Source organism: Rhineura floridana, chromosome 3 (assembly GCF_030035675.1).
Source record: "Rhineura floridana isolate rRhiFlo1 chromosome 3, rRhiFlo1.hap2, whole genome shotgun sequence".
NCBI lineage: Eukaryota > Metazoa > Chordata > Lepidosauria > Squamata > Rhineuridae > Rhineura > Rhineura floridana.
This window is the reverse complement of record NC_084482.1, coordinates 40,886,646-40,907,226: the sequence shown is the minus strand read 5'-3', so window position 1 is coordinate 40,907,226 and position 20,581 is coordinate 40,886,646. Positions and strand designations below refer to the sequence as shown.

The 20,581-nt window shown below is 46.0% G+C and overlaps 1 protein-coding gene across 1 annotated transcript in view; it reads right to left on the bottom strand.

Moving 5' to 3' along the window:
- Positions 1-1,863: 1,863 nt before the first annotated feature.
- Positions 1,864-20,581, bottom strand: part of ERBB3 (erb-b2 receptor tyrosine kinase 3) — a 94,092-nt gene continuing 75,374 nt past the window's right edge. The window contains exons 20-28 of the mRNA XM_061615500.1: positions 18,166-18,351; positions 16,110-16,265; positions 15,432-15,507; positions 14,316-14,462; positions 14,025-14,122; positions 12,678-12,827; positions 11,211-11,282; positions 10,241-10,508; positions 1,864-8,360 (exon numbers count right to left, since the gene is read on the bottom strand). Of these exons, the coding sequence (XP_061471484.1) occupies positions 7,819-8,360; positions 10,241-10,508; positions 11,211-11,282; positions 12,678-12,827; positions 14,025-14,122; positions 14,316-14,462; positions 15,432-15,507; positions 16,110-16,265; positions 18,166-18,351 (1,695 nt within the window). The 3' untranslated portion in view covers positions 1,864-7,818. The remainder of the gene's footprint in view (positions 8,361-10,240; positions 10,509-11,210; positions 11,283-12,677; positions 12,828-14,024; positions 14,123-14,315; positions 14,463-15,431; positions 15,508-16,109; positions 16,266-18,165; positions 18,352-20,581) is intronic.

The window sequence follows — 20,581 nt, the reverse complement described above, 5'->3', positions numbered from 1 at the left end:
ATTTGCATAGTATAAATGTGTTGTCATGTGTGTCATTTAAATCCCTTTTTACAATTGTCATAATTCTTTTCCCAAGAATTTAATAATTAGACCTATTATTTCTACCATGCCATCAATATAGGACATCTTACAGAGTTTTATAAAAAGAAACAGGCTCCTGCCCTCAAGCAGAATACATTCTGAAGACAAGACAGATAAGAGGGGGGGGAGCTTACATTATTGCTTTTAGAAGAAATATAACTATATGTTGATATATTTAGTAATTAAATAACTTTTTAGGTTAATTATCAGTAAACTTCAGCCTAGGTGTGGTTTAGAAAAAGTGTAGAATTGATATTTCTTTATAGACCTCACCCCACCCCCTTTCTTGAAACATGTAGAAGCTTGTACCAGCTTCCCCTCAGATGTATCAAGGAGGCAGCCCATCCTGAGTGGCTGCCCATAGCTAAAGCTAAATAGGTGGGATCATCTAGAGATCCAAAAATTCACCCTGCTGAACGTTTAGCAGTAGTACCTCCCTTAATTGCATGAGTCCCCAATGTGACATCCATGGGCACTGCAGAGCCCACAGAGATGCAGAATGTCACCCACAAGGCTCTCCATTCCCCCCACCATCAGAGTGCCCACCCAACACTGCAGCCTCTTTACCGCCAACGCCAGTCACTTGTTCCTCCCCCTTGACATGTTTACCTAGTAAGAAGGAGCATTTTTGCACAGGAATCAAGCTGCTGTTCAGCTTCATTCCATGGCAGGTGACAGCTGTCTTCATTGCCCCAGAATACTATGCTTGACGTCAATCTAAAATGGCAGCCACCCACATGGATCAAAGCCAAGCTGCAGCTCTGATAAGCTCCACTGCTGCCTGCCAGGTCAATACATCTTCTGTGTATGTGCGTCTGACTGGTGATTATAGCAAGCAGCAGTGCTTGGTGGAAGTCCCAGTGGCTGAGGGGGAAGCAGCAGCAGCTTTGCCCTGGCCAAGCGGAACTTGGTGCTTTATCTGAAGAAAGTAAGCATCTCCATGACCACCACATACTAGTAGCAGGAGCTGCAAGAAGTGTGTTGAGACAAACAACAGTGCCCAGATGAGCAAGAAACTGGCATCTCCCCTCTCATATCCCCCCCAACACCCCAAAGAAGAAACCTGTCTGGTGGCAATGCCCTATCCCATATGGAAGCCCTACCCCAATTCGAGATATGTACCAGCTGGTTGTTATGGTTGGATGTGGCAAAGGGGCACTCTGCACATGCCTTTATTATGTATCATATCTGTTGAGCGGAGCTCTGGGCTAAGCTTCTGATAATCCTATTGATTTGGAGGAGGATCTGGCTAGGAAATTAACTGAAGATGAATTGATTAAACTGCTGGGATATCTTGGGTGGCTTCCAATTAACAGAATAATTTACTTGAGGTGATCTGGTTTGGCAATTAATGAAAAATATATTTGTCGGTGGGGGATTAATTTCGATAGGGAATTAATTGTAAAATAGGTTTTTAGTGACAGTAACAAATATGGGGTCAAATATGTGGTTTTGCATTTAGGGCTCAGGCCCAACCTTGTACCCACTTTGTGCTCTTAGGCAAATCACTTGTCTCTATCTAGTCCAGCACACTGTTTATAGTTAGCCAAATGCCCTGGGGAAGCTTATAAGTACCACAGCATGAGGCTGAGCATTTCCCACTATTATATGTATTGTATTTCTGATCAAATTTTGTGACTGGCCTTGCCCCACAGCTGCCATTGTGTGGTAGCACCTGCAATAAGCAAAATTCCAAATATGCCCAGAAGCCCAAAACAATGGAGATCCTTGCCTTATTGATTCTTATCCATCACAGTAGTCAAAGAGACATGGATATAAAAATTGCACTTACAATGTCACTTTTTATTTTGTATTCAAATACACACAAACCTTTTCTGAGGCCTTCAGCAGTAAGAACAGCCTCTGTCAGTAAGAAATGGGTCATCCTAGCTTAGAAGATAGTTCATATTCAGCACTTGCCCTTCAAGGAAAAGGTCTGAACTGTACTCCTAAAAAAAAACCTTGTGGCCACAGATGTGTGAAGAAAATGCCCTCAGACAGACTGACTTCTGCATTCAGTAGAAATTGAACAGCCTATGCACAAATTTAAACTGCTTTAACCATAATTCCTCATTTCCCTTGAACAATTCCCTACATTGAGAATTGTAGGGGTTTTTTGGGGGGGAGGTACTAGAAATGTCTAATTGGCAATTATAATCGCACCAAATCCACAATTCCCAAGACTCTCTGAGGAAATAAAACTAATATAAGTATGCTATGGACCTTCAGAAAGAACTTCAGTGTGAACTGAGAGTGCCAGATTTTCTTTCCTTATGTCCCAGGATAATATGCATTAAAGTAAAAATTTGCCTTCTGTCCTGACAGGCAACCTCACTGAACTTTACCAAAAGGGGTTACTCAAAGCACTGCATCTGAATAGGTAACACTTGAAATAACAAAAATCATTGGTTATGGAGCCACGTTTCCTCTCCATATTAGCAGACTAGCAGCTATTTTAAAATGAAAAAAAATTGGCCTGAGGAAGGATTTTGCATGATTTACAAGACTGCATACCACTTCAGCAGTAGAGGCATGCCCATCAGTACAATTTATGCCAGAGTGTTTTATCATAGAATTTTCTCCCTAATAAACACTTAGGGGTGCCGGGGGGGTGGGGAATGGCCCTGCTCCTGTGCCTTTGACAGCAGCCTGATGTGCACAAATTAAGCACATAAATCTTTTATATCACCTTGGCGACAGTCCCATCTTTACATGTCTGCATGTAAGTGCTATTGAACTCAAATGAGGCTTATTTCTGAGTAAATGTGTGTATGGGGTTGCCCTGTACATCTACATGACAGAAAAGGTTTTGTCTACTCAGTTTCAGTGTCTGAGGCTGCAAGAGAGAGGAACCGGGCCAGAAAAAAAGGTGGAAACCTTATGCCCTTTCCATGAGCATTTGTTGCTTGCTAGATTCAGTTTTCTTAGCAAACCTTTATTTGATTTGGACACAGAACCCATCTGAGCCATCTCCTTATAACTGTGATCAAGGCCCATCACCATCCTTCCAACTTCCCTGTATCTTGGAACAAGAGCTTTCAGTTGCCCTAGCCCATGGCAATACTGATGTCTCGTTTTGTTTGTTTTTTAAACACCACTATTATCCCTTGTTAAATGGTAGCAGGGGCACTGGACAAGGCAATTCGAAGTGTGTAAACATTTGGATTCCTTCCAGTTCAGCTTTTTTTTTTTTTTTTAAGATTGATAAAAACCTTCATTTCACCAGTGTCAAAGCATGGCAAAAAAACACAACAATCCAACATGACATTTTTGACAGACAATATACACATCCAGATTTGGGGACAAAAAATAAAATGTGACAATTTACCCTACAAATATAAAGACACAAACAAAAAAAACACTAGAACTAAGCCAATCCAATGAGGTTGCTTCTGTGCTTTTTGTTTCTTGTTCATTATTGTATGTAACAATTGGCATTTGTTACTTTAATTGTCCCAATGTTGATGTTCCTTAGTTTGGCTGCTATCCTCAAACCATTCATACCACAGATGTCTCACTGATGAAAAGAGCAACAGAAATTGGGGTAAACACAGCGACTGGAACACCTCCATCTCATAACCCTACCAAGAGAGTTTGTTTTGTTTTAGCTCTGATTTTTTTCACCTCTTCCCAGTTAGACTCTAGCCCAAACCTTTTTCCCTGTGGCTGAACCCATTAAAACCAAACTGTCAGAGTTCTCTCTTCCTCCACAATCAAAATTTGGAGCTGGAAAGGGAAATGGGTTCCTTTTGTTCTCATTAGATCATTGTGTACCTGCTATTAGACTAAGGGTGCCCAGCTCCAGCTCCTGTGAGACACTTGTGCTTCTAAAGGTGCAGTCTTATGCACACTTTATTCTTAAATAAAGCCTATTATTTCAAACAAACATGCATAGGATGGGGCTGTGAGAGTTGCATTGAACAGAGAAGTTCAACAAACGTTATTAATCCTAGCAGTGAGCTGTAATGAAAGCAGAAGCTGTAGCTGGATGAATTTGTCCCTTCCACACAACTCTTACAGATACAAGGGACCTCACAGTGATGAGCTGGTGATGATGTTTATGTACATGCCTTGGAAAGCTTCACCTGCTAGTTCTTGTATATCAGAACTCAATTAAAATGCACAGGAGCCAATCAGGCCATTTTTTTCTGGCCACTTAGCAGCCCTAACCAGGACAATTCTGGAGCAAATGATTATGGATTGCAATGTTTTGAGACTCAGTATTAGGGTTGTCAAACTGCTGGGTTTTAGCACACCTAACGTTCTCTGGCATGTGCCCATAGTTTTCACAGTAGCATTTTATACCCACCTTTCGCAAATACAGTGATGACGTAAGCATCAAGACAACACTGATCCTTGTCTTTTCGTATTTTCAGGTATCTAAATCCAAATAGATACTGACCTGGCTGAAATTTTATCCAGAACTGGTTTCATTTTTACTATTAACAGTCAAGCTCTTTTACAGAACTTTAGCCAATCCAGCTTCAGTTTTATTCTATGGTGCTGTCCCTTAATAAATTGCTGGGGGGCGGGGGTTGAAGGAAGGTGGGATGGGTTGTCCAATCAAAACTAAACAGTAAACCCCAGCACAACAAAATATTCTGAGTAGCAGGTTTCTAGTTTCAAACTGCATTGCATAAAGTTTCTTGGCTCTAGAATTAAACCAAGAACTTTTCCACTGTATCACACAATTCCGGTGTGACTGACTTTAGAACCTGACAGCACAATCGGCTCAGAAGTAATTCCCACTATGTTCAATGAAGCTTACTGCCAGGTCAGTCCGCACATGTTTGGACACAGAGAGAGAGAGAGGAGAGAGAGAGAGAGAGTTTAGCCTACCTGCAATTTACTTATTACTATAATAAAAATGCTGCAGCTCTTTAACCTTATTTATCCTTTAATATGCCAATAGGATGGAGAGAGAATGGCCTCATTTAAAGTGAAAGAGAACCATTTTGTCTCTTCTCCCTTGATTTCAGTGAATTTGTGACAGCCAAATTAAACTGCAGGAGATTTTAACAGGTTTTTTTCCCCTGTAGGGGGCAATCTAATAGCATTCTGTTGCACCCTTCTCTTTTATTATTCTCTTTTATTAACCAGGACCTCTCTGGTTGGAATTCCACTCAGTCCAGGTGCCAGGGCTGTTGGCAGGACCCAGGTAAATTTGGCTGCTTGTCAATATCACCACACCCTATAGAATTCTGATCCAGGCAGGACTTAATTTGTTTGATTAGCTCTTGGTGTTTCCCACAGTGAGCAGGAGAGAAACAACATTCAGTGGATAAGAGTACCTCATAAGCACAGAGTCTTAAGAACTTGCAAATCAAAATCAGATAGCTCCCTCAAAATCCAGTCAGTCAGTCTTGGTGTTCGGTTCAAACACAGAGCAAGCTTCTAGTCCTATTTAAGGAAAGTCTCCGTATATGTAATAATGGTTTGATGAAAGCAGAGACTATAGCTTGCTCTCATCTATCACAAAATCCTACTCGTTTGTTTGAACCAAAGAGGATGAAGGAAACACAGAAAGGCACTTATGTATGTTCCATACAAAACATGCTTTTTGCTAAGCAATTCATCAGCACACTGATTACATAAATAGTACAAAAGATGCATTAAATTTTTAAAAATGTAAAGTTCAGTCACATATTTGCAATTCAAAGGAAAGCCTGGAAACCAAACAGGGGACTTCAGAACAATCTGGATAATTTTTGTGCCTTAATAGTGCTCTGCAAGGCAAATTATAAGCCAATCCAGAATGCAGGCCAATTACTTAAGGGAGGAGCCTGCTGTTGAAACTCCCATTTAAAAACCTTACAGGAACTAAAAAAAAAAAGATACTGAGATCAGTTGCAGAGCTTCCCTCACAACCCTCTTTCCTTGATCAGGTTTGATTTTCCCCTTTTTGTAAATATCCCTTTATATGATGCAATCCAAAACTGGTGGGAACAAAGTCAAGGTTATGCACAATACGACTGGCCTTCAGGGTAGGGCGGGGTGACGGAAGGGAGAAGTTTGTTCCCAAATCATCTTGTAATGTAAGTGAGCCTGATTCAGAGGAATCAGGAATAACACCATTAAGGTGCATAGTGCAACTTTGCAGCCTTTCACACAGCACTCATGAGCTTCAGCAATAATGCACATCCCCATGCTATTGCTCACCTATTGAAAACTGTAATCCTACACTCACTTACTTGGGAGTAAGTCCCATTGGACTCAGTGGGGCTTACTTCTGAGTAGGCATATATAGGATTACATTGTGAGTTACTGCTGTCCTCTTTACTTGGCCCATAGGGTGGCCAGACAGAGAAGAGGGCAGGGCCCCTGCACCTTCAAGCAGTTGTGTAGAAGAGAGAAATTCAGCAGTAGATTACAGGGGTTGCATGTAGAAGTTCCCTCTTCTACACAACTGCTGAAGGTGCAGAGGCCCTGCCCTCTTTTGTTTGGCTCTCTATGTGGCACCCATCCTGAGAACCATCCCATATTCCCTTTAATTGAGAAGGGAATACGAAGTATGCTGCCTTTCAGAAGGGCTCCTTGCTTCTCCATCTGTTTCTGCCCAGGAGGACGGAAATAGTTACCCTGGAAATAATTACTCCAACACAGCCTTCACACATTCTCTCTTTCCTGCTCTTTGTTCTGAGATGCTTGAGATTAACTGCTGGATCTTCCAGGGCTGGAGAGGATTTAAGCTGCCTGTAGTAATGAACATCTAAATGCTAGAGATGGAAGTCCAGATCTCCAGTATGTTCAGGCTTTGTTCCTTTCTACTCCTTCCTCCTCAAGTGTCTCCATCCAGTATGGGAACTGATAAAGCACAATGGTTGCTAATGGCACAATGAAAACTCAAAACCCAGGAGTTCTGGGTTCTAACGCACATTTTCTAAACAAAATGTCTTTCTGAGAGGTAGGATCGCAACCTACAAGTCTTTATTTCAGGCCCACACTTGGGTACATTGTTTCCCTAAATGAGGTTGTCAAGCTCTCAGAAGCAGCACCTTTATCCTTCATAAACACCCTAGTAAACTCGTCCTCTCTTGCATATATTGTTGGGATGGGACATAACAAGCAAGGACTTGGCCTTTCTTGAGAAGACCTTCCCTTCAGTCTTACGGCCTCCTACGAGGCTCAGCATGCTTTGCTCATGCTCAAGGGCCCCCCTGCCATTAATGGACAGAGGGTTGTCACGACAAAGGCACTCGAAGGCTGTTGCTGAGGGCCCTGTGCAGTGGGATCAGATGGGGTTTGATACTTTGGTGGGTCAGCACAGAAGACTCTTAACTGGCTTTCTAGAACAGAGCTGCTTCCTGAAGAGACTGCATCATCCATCTGAGTGCACAGGCCTTTGAGTCCATGGAAGCAGTCAGCCACTCTCCTACACTTAAATAGCCCTCTTATCGCAAAACCAGGCCTCTCTCTGCACAGGAACAGATCCCACAGTATAGACTGTGCCTCTCGAAATGGTTCTGTTTGCCCTCATAAGTCCAGAGCATTTGAACTAAAGAGATCTGAGTTGTAATTGATCAAACCACGGTGCAAGGCAGGGGAGCTGTGATGCAACCCGATAGAAGCCCATCACTGGTTAGCCTTGATATACTTGCCCATTATAGTCAACATCACAGAAGCTGAGGAGCCTTGTGGAAGTTTCAGCCCACCATCGCAACAATGGTGTTTGCAGCTGAAGAGCAAGGCTTGGGTTTTTCTCCCAAGAAGAGGACAAATGAAACCGCTAGACCCCAGCTAAGTCCTCTGAACATCGGCCTTGCTGAACAGCCGGCTGTGCCAGTAATCTGGATTATCAAAAGCACAGTCTGAGGCCTCCAGTGTGCGCAAGGGTTTCATGAATCCATTCTTGGGACATGGTGGACTCTGGCAGCCAGGACACTGGACTGGGGGCAAGACAGCATCCATTTCTTCGTAGCCCTGCTCCTCTGGGGAGCCCTGAGTGATGCCAGAGTCCATATCGGTATAGTCCCCTCGAGAGCTACGGATGCTACTCAGGGATTTGCTGAGCTTGGGCTGTTTGTTCATGTACTCATAGTCCTCATCATCCTCATCGTCGTCCCGACAGGGCGTGGTTAGCTGGGAGCTTGGCACACTGCCTAAAGATGCACTCAGCTCAGAGCCCAGATCCATGTATTCGTAGCCAAGCTCCTCCAGAGAGGCTGGCCGGGGCTGCGGGGGCTGCGGAGGACGTCGGTTCATGTACTCATACTCTTCATCCACTTCATACACAGGGAGTGAGCCACGTACCAGGGAAGCAGCAATCCCAGCAGCACGCTCTGTACAGGAGAGGAGAACATGAGTTTCTTACAGCCTTGTAATTCTGCACTCATCTGGGGTGACTAACAGTCATTTTCAGGCAACCAGGCATATTCCCTGCTGAGGCTGGGATAGAGAGTCACACTTTTATCTGCCACAGCATTGCACAATATTTACAATGTGGCAAAATACGGCCTTAGAGCTAGTGGTTCTTAGGCTACAGTGGAGAAGAAACAGTATGTACAGCTTTTATTTTAATTATTGAATTTATATCTTGCCGTTCCTCCCAAAAGGAACCCAAGGTGGCTCCCCTTATACTGCTGCCCTGAGTGAAAGAAGACACCATTATAAAAGCCGCACACATGGCTGGCTCACTCTCCACTCTAGTATGAAAACCACTTATTCTAAGGCTAGAAGGCAGACAAAGGCAGCTCTGTGTGCAGCCTCCACAGCTCGGCCTAACTCAGGACAACACCATGGAAGCTATCCCAGTGGCTCTGTTTTGCTGCCATTTGGAGTCCAAGGCTCCTAGGATAACAACCCCATAGCAGGAGAGAGGGTATATGGTGGTGGTGGTGGCAGCAGTAGGGAGAAAGAGGAAGGGTGTAGGCAACAACCCCCAAGCAATGGTTTGCAAGAACAGTTTTTACTTCTAGATTCATCAATCCCCTTTTTCATAAAATGGGGAGGGGAATGCTCTGGCATTCAGATTCTATGTAGCCCTCAAGCCATTTTTATTATTTGTTAGATTCTAATGCCTATTTAAAATCAAAAGGATATTCAGCTTGTTTTCTATTATAGTTTCCAGCTCTCGAAGCAGAGTAGAGAAAGATGAAATGTGTGGGCAAAGAAATAGTGTGGTCCTGTGTGCCAACTTCAAATGTTTACTGCCCAGTCAACCTCTGAATTTGCTGCTCCTTTGGTTCAATGAGTAGTAGGCCCAAACCAGGCTAAAACCAGTCTGGATGTGTGTAGCATTTTCATTTTTGCGCTCCACAAAAACGGGCCCAGTCCGATTGTTTCTGGAGCCCAGAGGGGCATGGCCTCCGTGAGGGGAATCAGAGGTTGCTTCAGCTTGGTCCTTCAGCTTTACTAGCCTCACCCTAGAGAGCTTTTGGCTGCAGCCCGTTCTACTCCTTGCCCAGCCCTTTCCTTGGGGCTGCCCTGACCTCAACCAAGAGGTCAGTTCATCTTCCTCTGGATTTTCCTAGCTCTCTTTTATTCCACCTAGTTGGACTGGATTCAGTTCCCAGTCACCACCTATTTCAGGCTGCAATCTTAACTCCTGCCTGGGAGCAGAGTTGCAGAGCTGCCACCACATCTGTAGCCCTGCCACTAACACCAGGTAGGACAGAAGGGGGGCATTAAAAGAGCTGATTTTTCTCTGCACCAGGTCCAGGCCTGGATTGGGACCATCGCCAGTAACTAGACCGGCATAGGCCCTAGCAGATTCTTGGCTAGGCCAGGTCCATCCCCTCCCTGCCCTCAAAATATCATGTTTTGGGGGGTTACACTGACTACAGCTAACAGAGACCTCCATGGCAGCAAAGCCCCCCGCCCACCATCACCAATGGAGCCCGGCAGAGCTGAGTGGAGCCAGCTGGAGGGAAGATACTGCTGTATTCTTCCTATCCCCCTCCAGCGCAGTGAAGCAGGGGTTAGAATTGCTCTGCCCACTTGACAAAGAATGTGCAGCCACACACCAGAAAGACCCAACAACTGGAGCAGATCATAGCTCAGAGAGAGACATAACTAATGGGCTCCCACACCTGCAGGCCTGAATCATTTCTACCCTTGTTCATTTCCACCTAGGTCATGATGCAATCCACCCCAGTACATCTAGGAGGGCACAGGCTGCATTTCGTTATCCTGCAGCCCCCCTCTGCGGTACTGCACTTACCTCTGCCATTTCGATCTGGCATGACATAGCCATTGGCATCTTCCTCTCCGTCAGCACTTCCAATTGGGAGCATCAGGCTCTCTCGCTGAGATAGGTAGGCACTGTCTCCCCGGGACCGTAGGCTGCGGCACAGACTTCCCGACAATGACAGGTCCTCAGTGAGATCGTACTCAGAAGCTGTGCCCCGTCCTTCTGATGACTCTGACACCGTGCGGCCCATTGACTCTTGCCTTATGCGTGAGGTCTGCCGGGAGCCCAGTCCAGTGCTCTGGGTTATACAGAATCAGAAATTAGCAAATGGTAAAAGTTTGATGAGACCTCCAGGTTCCCATTTTTCCTGGCTACTGGAACCACTGACTACTAACCCACGGCACTCTACACGACAACTACTGGATTGGATAGAGTTTTACAACAGAATCTTAAGTATGTCTACTTAAAATTAAGTCCTATTGAATTAAATAGGGCTTACTCTCAGGTATGTATAATTGCAGATGAGGAGCCAGGCCAATAGTCATTCAGTCCATATCTACGGCAGCCCAACACAACCTGTGACCCATCAGCCATGTCTGGCAGCCCACCAGGAGGAGCTCAATAAACTCCTAGTTTTGCTGCCTACCTGGGGTTGCAAAACAGGAAGGCTCTCAAACACCAGGTAGGCCACAATAGCATGTCTGGAGGGCTGCAAGTCGTGCAGGCAGGCCTGCCCTAGGCTGATTGCCCTAGGTCTCTGTCAGAGATCTATTCCAGCAATGCTACCTAACAGGAGATGCCAGAGACCAGACGTGCAAAGCACGTGCCCTAGCTCTCAGCCCTTCTACTCCGTTCCAGCCAACAGCCTCCAAACTGACTCCACAAATAAGACCGTCCCCCTCCCTGATGGTTCTGATGCTGCCCTTCCGACTGGGCATGCGGCCCTCCCTTCTACACCAGCTCTGCTGCTCACCATACAAATTCTGAGAGAATAAACTACCTGGTGACTTCCGCTGAGGCTGCTCTGATTCATGGGGATGTATCCAGCAGAGGGATTCAGAAGATTTGGGTTCTGAAGAGGGTTTTTAAAGAGAGAGAGACAGAGAGAGAGAGAAGACAGTATGTAGTGGTGAGCCAGGGCAGGGCCAACAGTGGATATTATCTTTATTAATTTAGTCCAGAAATTGAGAACCTTTGGCCCCTCCAGATATTACTGAACTACAACTCCCATCAGGCCTACCAAGCATAGCCAGGGATGATGGCAGTTGTAGTTCAGCAACATCTGGAGGGGCCAAACGTTCCCCGCTCCTGATTTAGTCTATGGAATAATTATTCAACAAAAAGTTCTCAAAGCAGTTTACCCAGAAAAGTAGGGCGAGAATTAAAACATTCTAGAAAACATATTTGTTCAGAGGTTTCCATTACAGTTTTATCTGCCCTGTTCCTTGGGTCAGGTGCTGGTGTTCACAGGCTGCTTCCTAGCCTTCTTCTTGCTATTACTGCCTCAGCAGGCCTGCAGAAGCTGCAGTGGGAAAGCCTCTGTTCCCTGAAAAAATATTGCTAAGGACCAGTCCAAGATGCTAGACTGGTATCCAGCCAAAGTGTCCCGTCAGTACAAGGATTTCTGCTTGCACAATGAGATTCCCCACCACCACTTCTTCCCTCCCCCGGGGACACCCCACACCCTCCCTAAATTTGCTCTGGAGGGTTGGGGAAACCCCTAGAACAGATTTGGGGGGACAGGGGGAAGAGGGGGGAAGTCCTGTTGCACATGCAGAAATTCTTGTAATGGCGGGATGCATTCCTTAGCGCTACTTTAGATTAAACCCTTAAGTGTCCAGAAAAGGACACTCTTCTTCTCACCTCAGCAGATCTTTTTCTGCTCTAAGCCAGCCTTTCCCTGTGACCTCCAGAGGTTTTGGACTTTTTCATTCCTACTTTTCCTGAGCAGCAAAAATACATGCAATGAGGTAGTGCTGCAAAAGGAAACATTTCTTTCATCAGCCAAGATAGCATAAATACTATCCTAGGAGCCACCTTCAAGGCAACAGTTGTTCTGAGTGGAAACATTCTCTCTGACAGCTGCTGGGCCGGCAGTTCAAAAACCAGCGGGGTTGTATTTATTAATGGTCAAGGCACAACTCAGTCACTCTGCAGTCCCAGTCATCTCTTTCCTCCTTTATTCCCATGATAGGGACAATAGGTGCGGCCATGAGGAGAACAGGGCATAATAAGTGAAATCAAGTCTGCATACACAACATGCCATACATTTAACGCACATATCTGCCTCCAAAGAATCCAGGGAACTGTAGTTTCCCCCTCACACAGCTACAATTCCCAGCACCCTAAAAAAACTATAGTTACTACCATTCTTTGGTGGAAGTTATGCTGCTTTAAACGTATGGTGCATATGCAGCCCCACGAGAATTCTCAGGATTGCTTGTTTGAGGGGTCTGGAGTCTCTTACCTGTGTGGAGTCAATCCACTGCCTGGAGGCAAAAAGGTTATGAAGTTCTTCCTCCTCCAACTCTGTCTCCATCTCCAGCGTCTCCATTTCATCCAGCTCCTTTTCACTGAGTGTGGGTGGTTCAACCTGGGGAAGTGTCCCACTCTCTCTCTGGGGGGGGAGGATGAATTGATGTATTATATCATAACCTGTACAGACATCTTTTAATGCCACACCAATGGCTACCAAGCTAAGCTCCATTGGGAGTGCCTGAATGACAGACGGACATCATTGTCATAATCTCAAGATGAGTGAGGTCTTTGGGCCGTGTCTAGGTTATGAAAAGGACAAGAGTTCTTATGGCCAACATTGCTCTCCCACCCAATCCTTACACACGTTAATGAAGGCACTTGACAGACTTGGCCGAATCCATTAACTTATGAATAGAACTATTCTGGCCAATAGAACAGGTTTCTTCCTTTGCAGATCACAAATCAGAAGTTGGCAAGAGGATTCATAGAAATCATCCATCTCACTCCTCAAATCTCATAACACTACCCCCTTCCCTGACAAAGGTCTGTCAGACCTGCAGACAAAGAACAAAGTAACAGACATCCAGCCTCAAGTCTTCCTGGAATTCCTGCAGGCCTAGATGTACAAAGCCTGGCTAGAGTGAGAGAAAAGCCTTCTGCATGTGGTTCAGAGGCCTCCTCCCTTTCCTCCAAACAGCATATATACTCAGAAAAGAAATCCCAGCTGACATACGTCTCATGGCATCCCAAATTATATGCTCTGGAGTCAAGCCCTTGTGCTGAAAACAGGTTCAAAGCTGAGCCTTTGTCTCAGCCTTTGGATCCTAAAGAGAGAATCAGTTCCGTGGAAGGGTAGTTAGCTCAGCAACAAGGAAATGTTTTACATTTTCAAACACCTTCATATTTTGTTAAATGAACTAATGAACTAATGTTCTGGCATTTAAGGGAGAAAAATGATTTTAAAATGCTAACTGGGATTCTTCAAAAAATAAAATTAACAAGATGAAAGATGAGCAGGATCTGGCAACAGGTAGGGCGCAGCTAACCATATAGGATCAAGGCAGAACAGCAGAATTAGGACTCATGGCATTGATGAAGCATGTAAAAAATGGCCAAACCACTGAGCAGCTTACCACCTGCACACTCTCTACAGCAGGTGTCGAGAACTTGTGGACCTCCTGATGCTGCTGAATTACAGCTCCCGTCATCCCCAAGTATTGCCCTTACTGGGTGGGGCTGATGGGAGTTGGGAGTCCAACAGTTTCCCATTCCTGCACTATAGGTTTCGTTTGTAGCATAGACTGCAGAAGGGTATGAGGATCAAGGCAATACTGACCTTAATCACCAGGTAGCGAGGGGGGTCACGAGCCATACGTGTGAACTCATTGGCTAGCTCTTTGAAGGTGGGGCGAATGTTCTCGTCAATCATCCAGCCTGTGGGGTTAGAGAAGATGGTGAGCATCTTTCAAGGCAGGCACCAACCACAACACCTTCTGCGGCCAGGACAAGACCATAAGCCTGTGGATTCTGGTTTATTCAGTGCAAAAATCTACTGACCAAAGTGTATCAAAGGACAAATCAGTGACATATCTTCCCAAGAGAGTGATAAGTTACTCTAGTCACATACATTTTACCATCACCATGTAGACATCAATGGTGCAAATCTGGGGCTGTGAGAGGCGCTCCCCTTTCTCCAGAAGGTCAGGTACTTCTGAAAGATGGATTCCGGCATAAGGTTCACTCCCAAAGGTCATCATCTCCCACAATGTCACCCCTGCAGCAGATGAAGGGACAGAAAATGCTAGTGAACTGAATGCAATAGATGTGGCACAGGAGATCCAGATATATAGTGGACAAAAACACAGTGCAAGGGAATGGCCATGTGTGGCCCAGCTAGAGCAAATGAGGCAGGAGTTGTGTTGAGATGTCCTTGCTGCCCAAGTCCCAGCAGAGTAGACATCAGAAGACTCAGAAGTGGGAACAGCCAGCTACTCCCAGCCTCTCCCAACAGAAGGCAATGGAAGCAGTGGAAAAGAATCATTGTCAGCAGCAGAGGAAAGATGCTGATTACTTCCTTCCCAACAAGGAGTACCAGAGCATACTGCTTCATAAATAGATGGTCAAACAGTCAAACTGGACTAGGCATGCTTTTGTCGGTAATAATGCCTAACCTAGAAGAGAAACTTTCTTAAGAACTTTATGCTGTGCTGGCCAACTATAGGGAGGCTTGTGAAGAAGCTCAAAAGCTGCTGGGATTACATGACTGGATCGCCCTGTTCAGAAAGTACGAGGTGCTCCCAGTCTAGTGCAAGGATTCATAAAAGGGCAAGAGGGACTTCGCCAAGGAGGCAGGGGAATGTGAGAACTTCTCTTTGATTCTCTTCCTCCACTGCATGTCTTATTCAGCCAGGAAGCAAACTGCCAAAGAGGAGGCAGGGATTTACACCTCTTATATTGATTGTCAATAGTAAGAGTCTTTGGAGCAACTCTTTGTCATTTTTGCAGGATCACAGGGACCTTAAACTGTAGGCATGCATGTACTTTCTAATTATCTCCTTTCTTTCTTGTTCCTAGTTTGGGGACAAGACTGAGAACCAGAAGGCATACTATGTGACTCTTAAATTAGGTACACTTGAGTAATTTCCTTGACTTCTGGAGACTTGCTATTGCAACTGACTGAGAAGTCTGAGTCAAATTTTCAGGAGGTAGCCACAGTAGGAGCTGGCTTGTCTGAGATACCTACCATAGCTCCACACATCACTTTGATGTGTATATTTTCCAAAATGTATGCTCTCCAAAGCCATCCATTTTATTGGTGTCTGGAAAACATAAGCCAGAAAGGTCTGAGAATGAAGCTATACACAGACAGACAGGAGAGTAAGGTTAAAAAAATTGCAAGCTTGCTTCTTAGTCTGAGTACCAGATGAAAACCAACTCTGAACTGGATTTATTTCCCCTGAAATTCTTGAATTAAAATTTCACTCCTAATGACCCATCAAAATCCCATCACCTCCTGGAGTCTTAATCTTCACCTCATCTCCCCGCTCTTCTGAAACCTTCAGGTACTCAAGTAGTTTTTTCTGCAATCGTTACCTTTCCTCTTGGATTTTCTAGTTTCTTGTCTATCTGGGCTGTAGTTTCCCTCTCCACATTCTGGTGGCTACCATTTTGGAGACACCATATGCAGGAATGAAATCAGAGACGCACACTAATTTAGAGGAAATAAAACTGCAAGCATCATCCTACCTGTACTGCTTCTCATTCTACAGCCTTTTCCAACCTTCGGGTCCCCAGGTGTTGCAGGACTACAACTCCCATTGTTCCTGACCATTGGCCATGCTGGCCAGGGCTGATAGGAGTTGTAGTCCAATAACATCTGGGGACCCAAGGGTTGGGAAAGGCTGTTCTAGTAGATACTAACCTTGACCTCATTGTAGAAGTATTTCTTGTCATCTGGATAGAGCAAGTCAGCAATGCCAAAATCTGCCACCTGTACCTGGCTAGGGGATTTTACCAAAACATTGCGGGCAGCAAGGTTGCGATGGACCATGCGGTGCTCCTCTAGGTAGTACATGCCCTGAACATAAGGAAAGAGAAATAAAATGAATGTGCTGCAAAGCTTGAGCTACCTGGATTTGTTTTGGGTTTTGAGCATCTTAATCACAGCAGCTGTACTCTACTCAAGCCCCACTCATACATGTAGCCCTCTCCTACCATAATCAAGAATTTCATCCACCCTCCCCCTCAAGAGGCAGTCAGCCCTGAAGCTGGTGCATATTCTATATTCTTAAAGACCATCATCCACAGTGGAGCAAGGGATGTGTTTTTCCAGAATTACTGATTTTCCAGTATTACTGATCTCACTGAGAAACTCCCTGATAAACTTTTAAGGGCCTGTAAGGCTCCCAGAACATAGCTGGAAAGTCACTGCTTTATAGACTAATTTTGACAGTGATTTTTTTTTGGTGGTGTGATAAATTATCCACATGCTTCTCCTGAAACGTTGGATGCTTGTTGGCATTCTGAAACTAGCAACAGTTATATATTGTATAACTAAATTCGTAGATCAAAGTTGTTCTAATTATTCAATTTATATTAACCCTAGTTAATTGCTTATCTTAATAACACACCTTGACTGCTGGCTCCAGCCATCACTGCCAATCAGGTGCCCATGCCCAACTGCTGACCATCCTCACTGAACACAAAGCCTTCGGCTACTGTTTTGCCTTATCTCCCACCCCAGCCCCTCGTGCCACCGCTGGCTTCAGCAATGAGACCTGACTAATTTGACTCCTTAGAAAATATTCTTTTGTCTATGTATATGTTGTCCAGGCATAAGGTACAGTGCGTATTTGTGAAATTTCTCTCAGGTAGGGAGAAGGAAGTGAAATATTTTGGGTAAGCAAAACAAACAGGCGCAGACCCAAAAGTGCCTTGCACCAGACAAAAAGCATTTCTGCTTCCCTTCCAATCTCTGGCAATTCTTTCATCCACTGAAGCCCCTGGCAGCATAGCCTATGCCATGCCAGAGGGTCTCACAGGAACGGCTTTTGCCAGGGTATGTGTGTGTGTACACAGGAATGTGTTGGAATGCTTAGAGTGGGGGGAGCCTCAGGCCCAGAGGATGCATGTAGCCCTCCAGGCCTTTCTTATCAGGGCTCTCCCTAGGCCACACCCCCTCTCATATTGGCCCTGGTGCAGTCCCTCCTTGAGTGTTTTTGCCTAGCTGGAAAAGGCCCTTGATTCTGCTACTTGCTTGCTTTCCTGGTTGGAGGACAGAGGGGTGTGTGTGACTGTGTGTAGAAACTAGCCTGCTGCACAAAGGTAAAACTTGAATGCCCACCACTGGCATATGGCCCCTGGAGGTTGCCTAGAAGGGAATGTGGCTGTCGGACTGAAAAGAGTTCCCCACCCCTTGTTTAGAGGACATACTAATCGGGAAGCTAGATAAGGACTTCATTGTCTCTATGAAACAAGAACAGTATAGCAACAGAAAACTACTGGCTCCATCCAGATACATCCAAGTCCAGTGCCAAATCCAGGCCCACCTAGTGAATAAACGGTATTATGACACTAACCACACATTCAAGCATGCTTGGGCTGCTCCCTCAATATTTTAAATGCATGTGGTTCTCAAGAGAAACAGAAGTAAAGGTGAGCTGGGTGTAAGGCTTTTCCTTCCCTCAAGCAACATTCTAGCCATGATGGCTCTGCTCTGCCTCCACAGTCAGAGGCCATATCCTTCCGAATACCAGTTGCTGGAAACCGCAGGAGAGGAGAGTGCTCTTATGCTCAGGTCTTGCTTGCAGGCTTCCCAGAGGCATCTGGTTGGCCACTGTGAGAAGAGGATGCTGGACTAGATGAGCACTGGCCTGATCCAGAAGGCTGTTCTTATGATAGATGACCTCCAGCCTTAATTGCCCTGGGAAAGGCCCATTAACTAATGCCTAACATTCCTCTGCAAAAACCATACATACCTTGGCAATCTGCACACACCAGTTAAGCATCAGCTGAGGGCCAATGGCATCCTTGTTTTTGCGGACATACTCTAGCAGTGAGCCCAAGGGTAAGAGCTGGGTCACCAGTTGCAGTTGGGTGCCAGTACAGATGCCCAGGAGCCGAACAATATAAGCATGGTCCAGACTACCTATTGCCATCATGTGCTGTATGTAGCCAAAAACAGAAACAAAAGAATAAAATAAAATCTCAGCATCAGGACAAATGTCAGAACCAAAATGCTGAGTTACGCCCCAAAGAGAAGAAACTGGCAGAATTCCAAGAAAAAATACAGTGTAGTGCTGAGCATAAGCACAGCCAAGAGGGATACCAGTTAGACAGGGCTCGCCTTGAATTTCTCACTGCCCAAGATGAATAAGCTAGCTTGCCTGCACATGCATAACTGGTCAACCATCTCTTCTAGCAGTAGTACAAAAGGGCTTCCAAGATGGTGCTAGGCATATGCCTTGCACACTAGTTTCCAAGGTCAGTTGGTTTGGGGCAGCACCATGAGATGGTGTCACCCAAGAATCATAGAATCATAGAATAGTAGAGTTGGAAGGGGCTTACAAGGCCACTGAGTCCAACCCCCTGCTCAAGGTAGGAATCCAAATCAAAGCATTCCCGACAGATGGCTGTCCAGCTGCCTCTTGAATGCCTCCAGTGTCGGAGAGTCCACTACCTCTCTAGGTAATTGGTTCCATTGTCGTATGGCTCTAACAGTTAGGAAGTTTTTCCTGATGTCCAGCTGAAATCTGGCTTCCTGCAACTTGAGCCCATTATTCCGTGTCCTGCACTCTTGCATCAGAAGGTGCTTCCTCTCTTCCAGTAGAGAACACGTGACTTTAATGCTCATATTCTGGACATTATTTGCCCAAGTTTCCCATCCCAAAATTGTATCACAAATCTGTCAATGAAGACATAGGTCCACCCCACGGTTAGTCTGACCTCGCAACCAGGACAGACGGAAGACCTCATGCCCATTAAAAAAAAAACATAATTTTTATTGAATATTTGAATAAAGACTTCATGCCCACTTTGACCTTCCCTAAGAGGTATTAGTGTACCATTTCAATGGTCCTGTGAAATTTGACTTCTATAAGATTTCAAAGAATCCCGGAGCCACAAGGTTTGGACTGGATCTCTCGATTTTCCCCCCTTTGCTTAAAAGCCTGGATGTTGCTGGACTACAAATCCCATTGTATCTGACCATTGGCCATCCTGGTCGCAGGGTGCTGATGGGGGCTAGAATCCAACAACAGCATCTGATGGGCCATAGGTTCCCCATCTCTGCTTAAAAGCAATTCATGCTGGACAAATGGGCTTAGCCCTTTCCATCCACACCTTTCCCAATTTACATCATCCTCCCTATCTGCCACCTACCCTGTCCTGCCCAGAGTCGAGGAACAGAGTCTCACTCAGCTCTGTGAGTTTTTCTTTTTATTAAAAGTAACAGTTGCATCAAAAGCTTTACGACTCATCCACCTAGCTATGCTTTCTAAGAACTTTGCCCTAACTTTGTCTAAGCATGACTCCGCAGCAATTTGAAGTTGACGCAGCAACCACCCCCTGCACCTCCTTAAGAAGCCTGGGTTTTTGTGCAAAGACTTTGACTCCTCCTTAATGACACTTGAAATCTGGCTCTTGGCCTCTCCCTCTGAGAGTTGCGAGCGGCCAGCCTGCTGGAACCTGCGGGGTGCCCGGCTGGGAAATGTCAATTGTAGCAGGCGGCACCTTGACTGTGGGCAGTGGAGCGGGGTGTGTGCACAACAGTTCAGTCTCCACAGGGGCGGACTCCTCCAGCCCTTGTTGCACTTCAGCGGGGGGGGGCCAGAAGCAGGGGAAGTCAAAGTGTCAGTGTCTGAGATGTGCATGCTCTGAGAATTCTCCCTGCTGCTTGTCCCCTCCCCCTGTTCATCCTCCCAGCAGCAGCGTCACTAGCGGGAGTGCGGGGGGGGGTGCAGACCTCCGGTGTGCGCCCTCCCAGGGGCATGGATGAGGTGGCTGGGCATGCGCGTGCACTCGAGGCCAGCCACCCTGTCCATGCCCCTGGGAGGGCGCGTGCCGGAGGGGCACCCAGCCGGAGAAGGCCTGGGAATGCCGGCACGCCTCCCTCGCCCTGCCGACGCTGCTCCCGGTCTCGCCCGTCCGCCCGCCTCCGAGGAGTTGGAGCAGCCTTGCCGGGCAATGGCGCGGGTCTGGGCAGCTCTGGGTGTCACCCCCCTCATGGTGACACCCGGGTGCAGGCCGCACCGCGGTAGTGACGCCCCTGCCTCCCAGTCCCCAATGTCAGAGTCTGATGCCTCAAAGCCTCCCCTAACCACCTGGGTCACTACACACCCCAAAGCTGCTAGTCATAGAGCCAAGGACAAGGGGTGGAGTCCGGTACCCATGTTA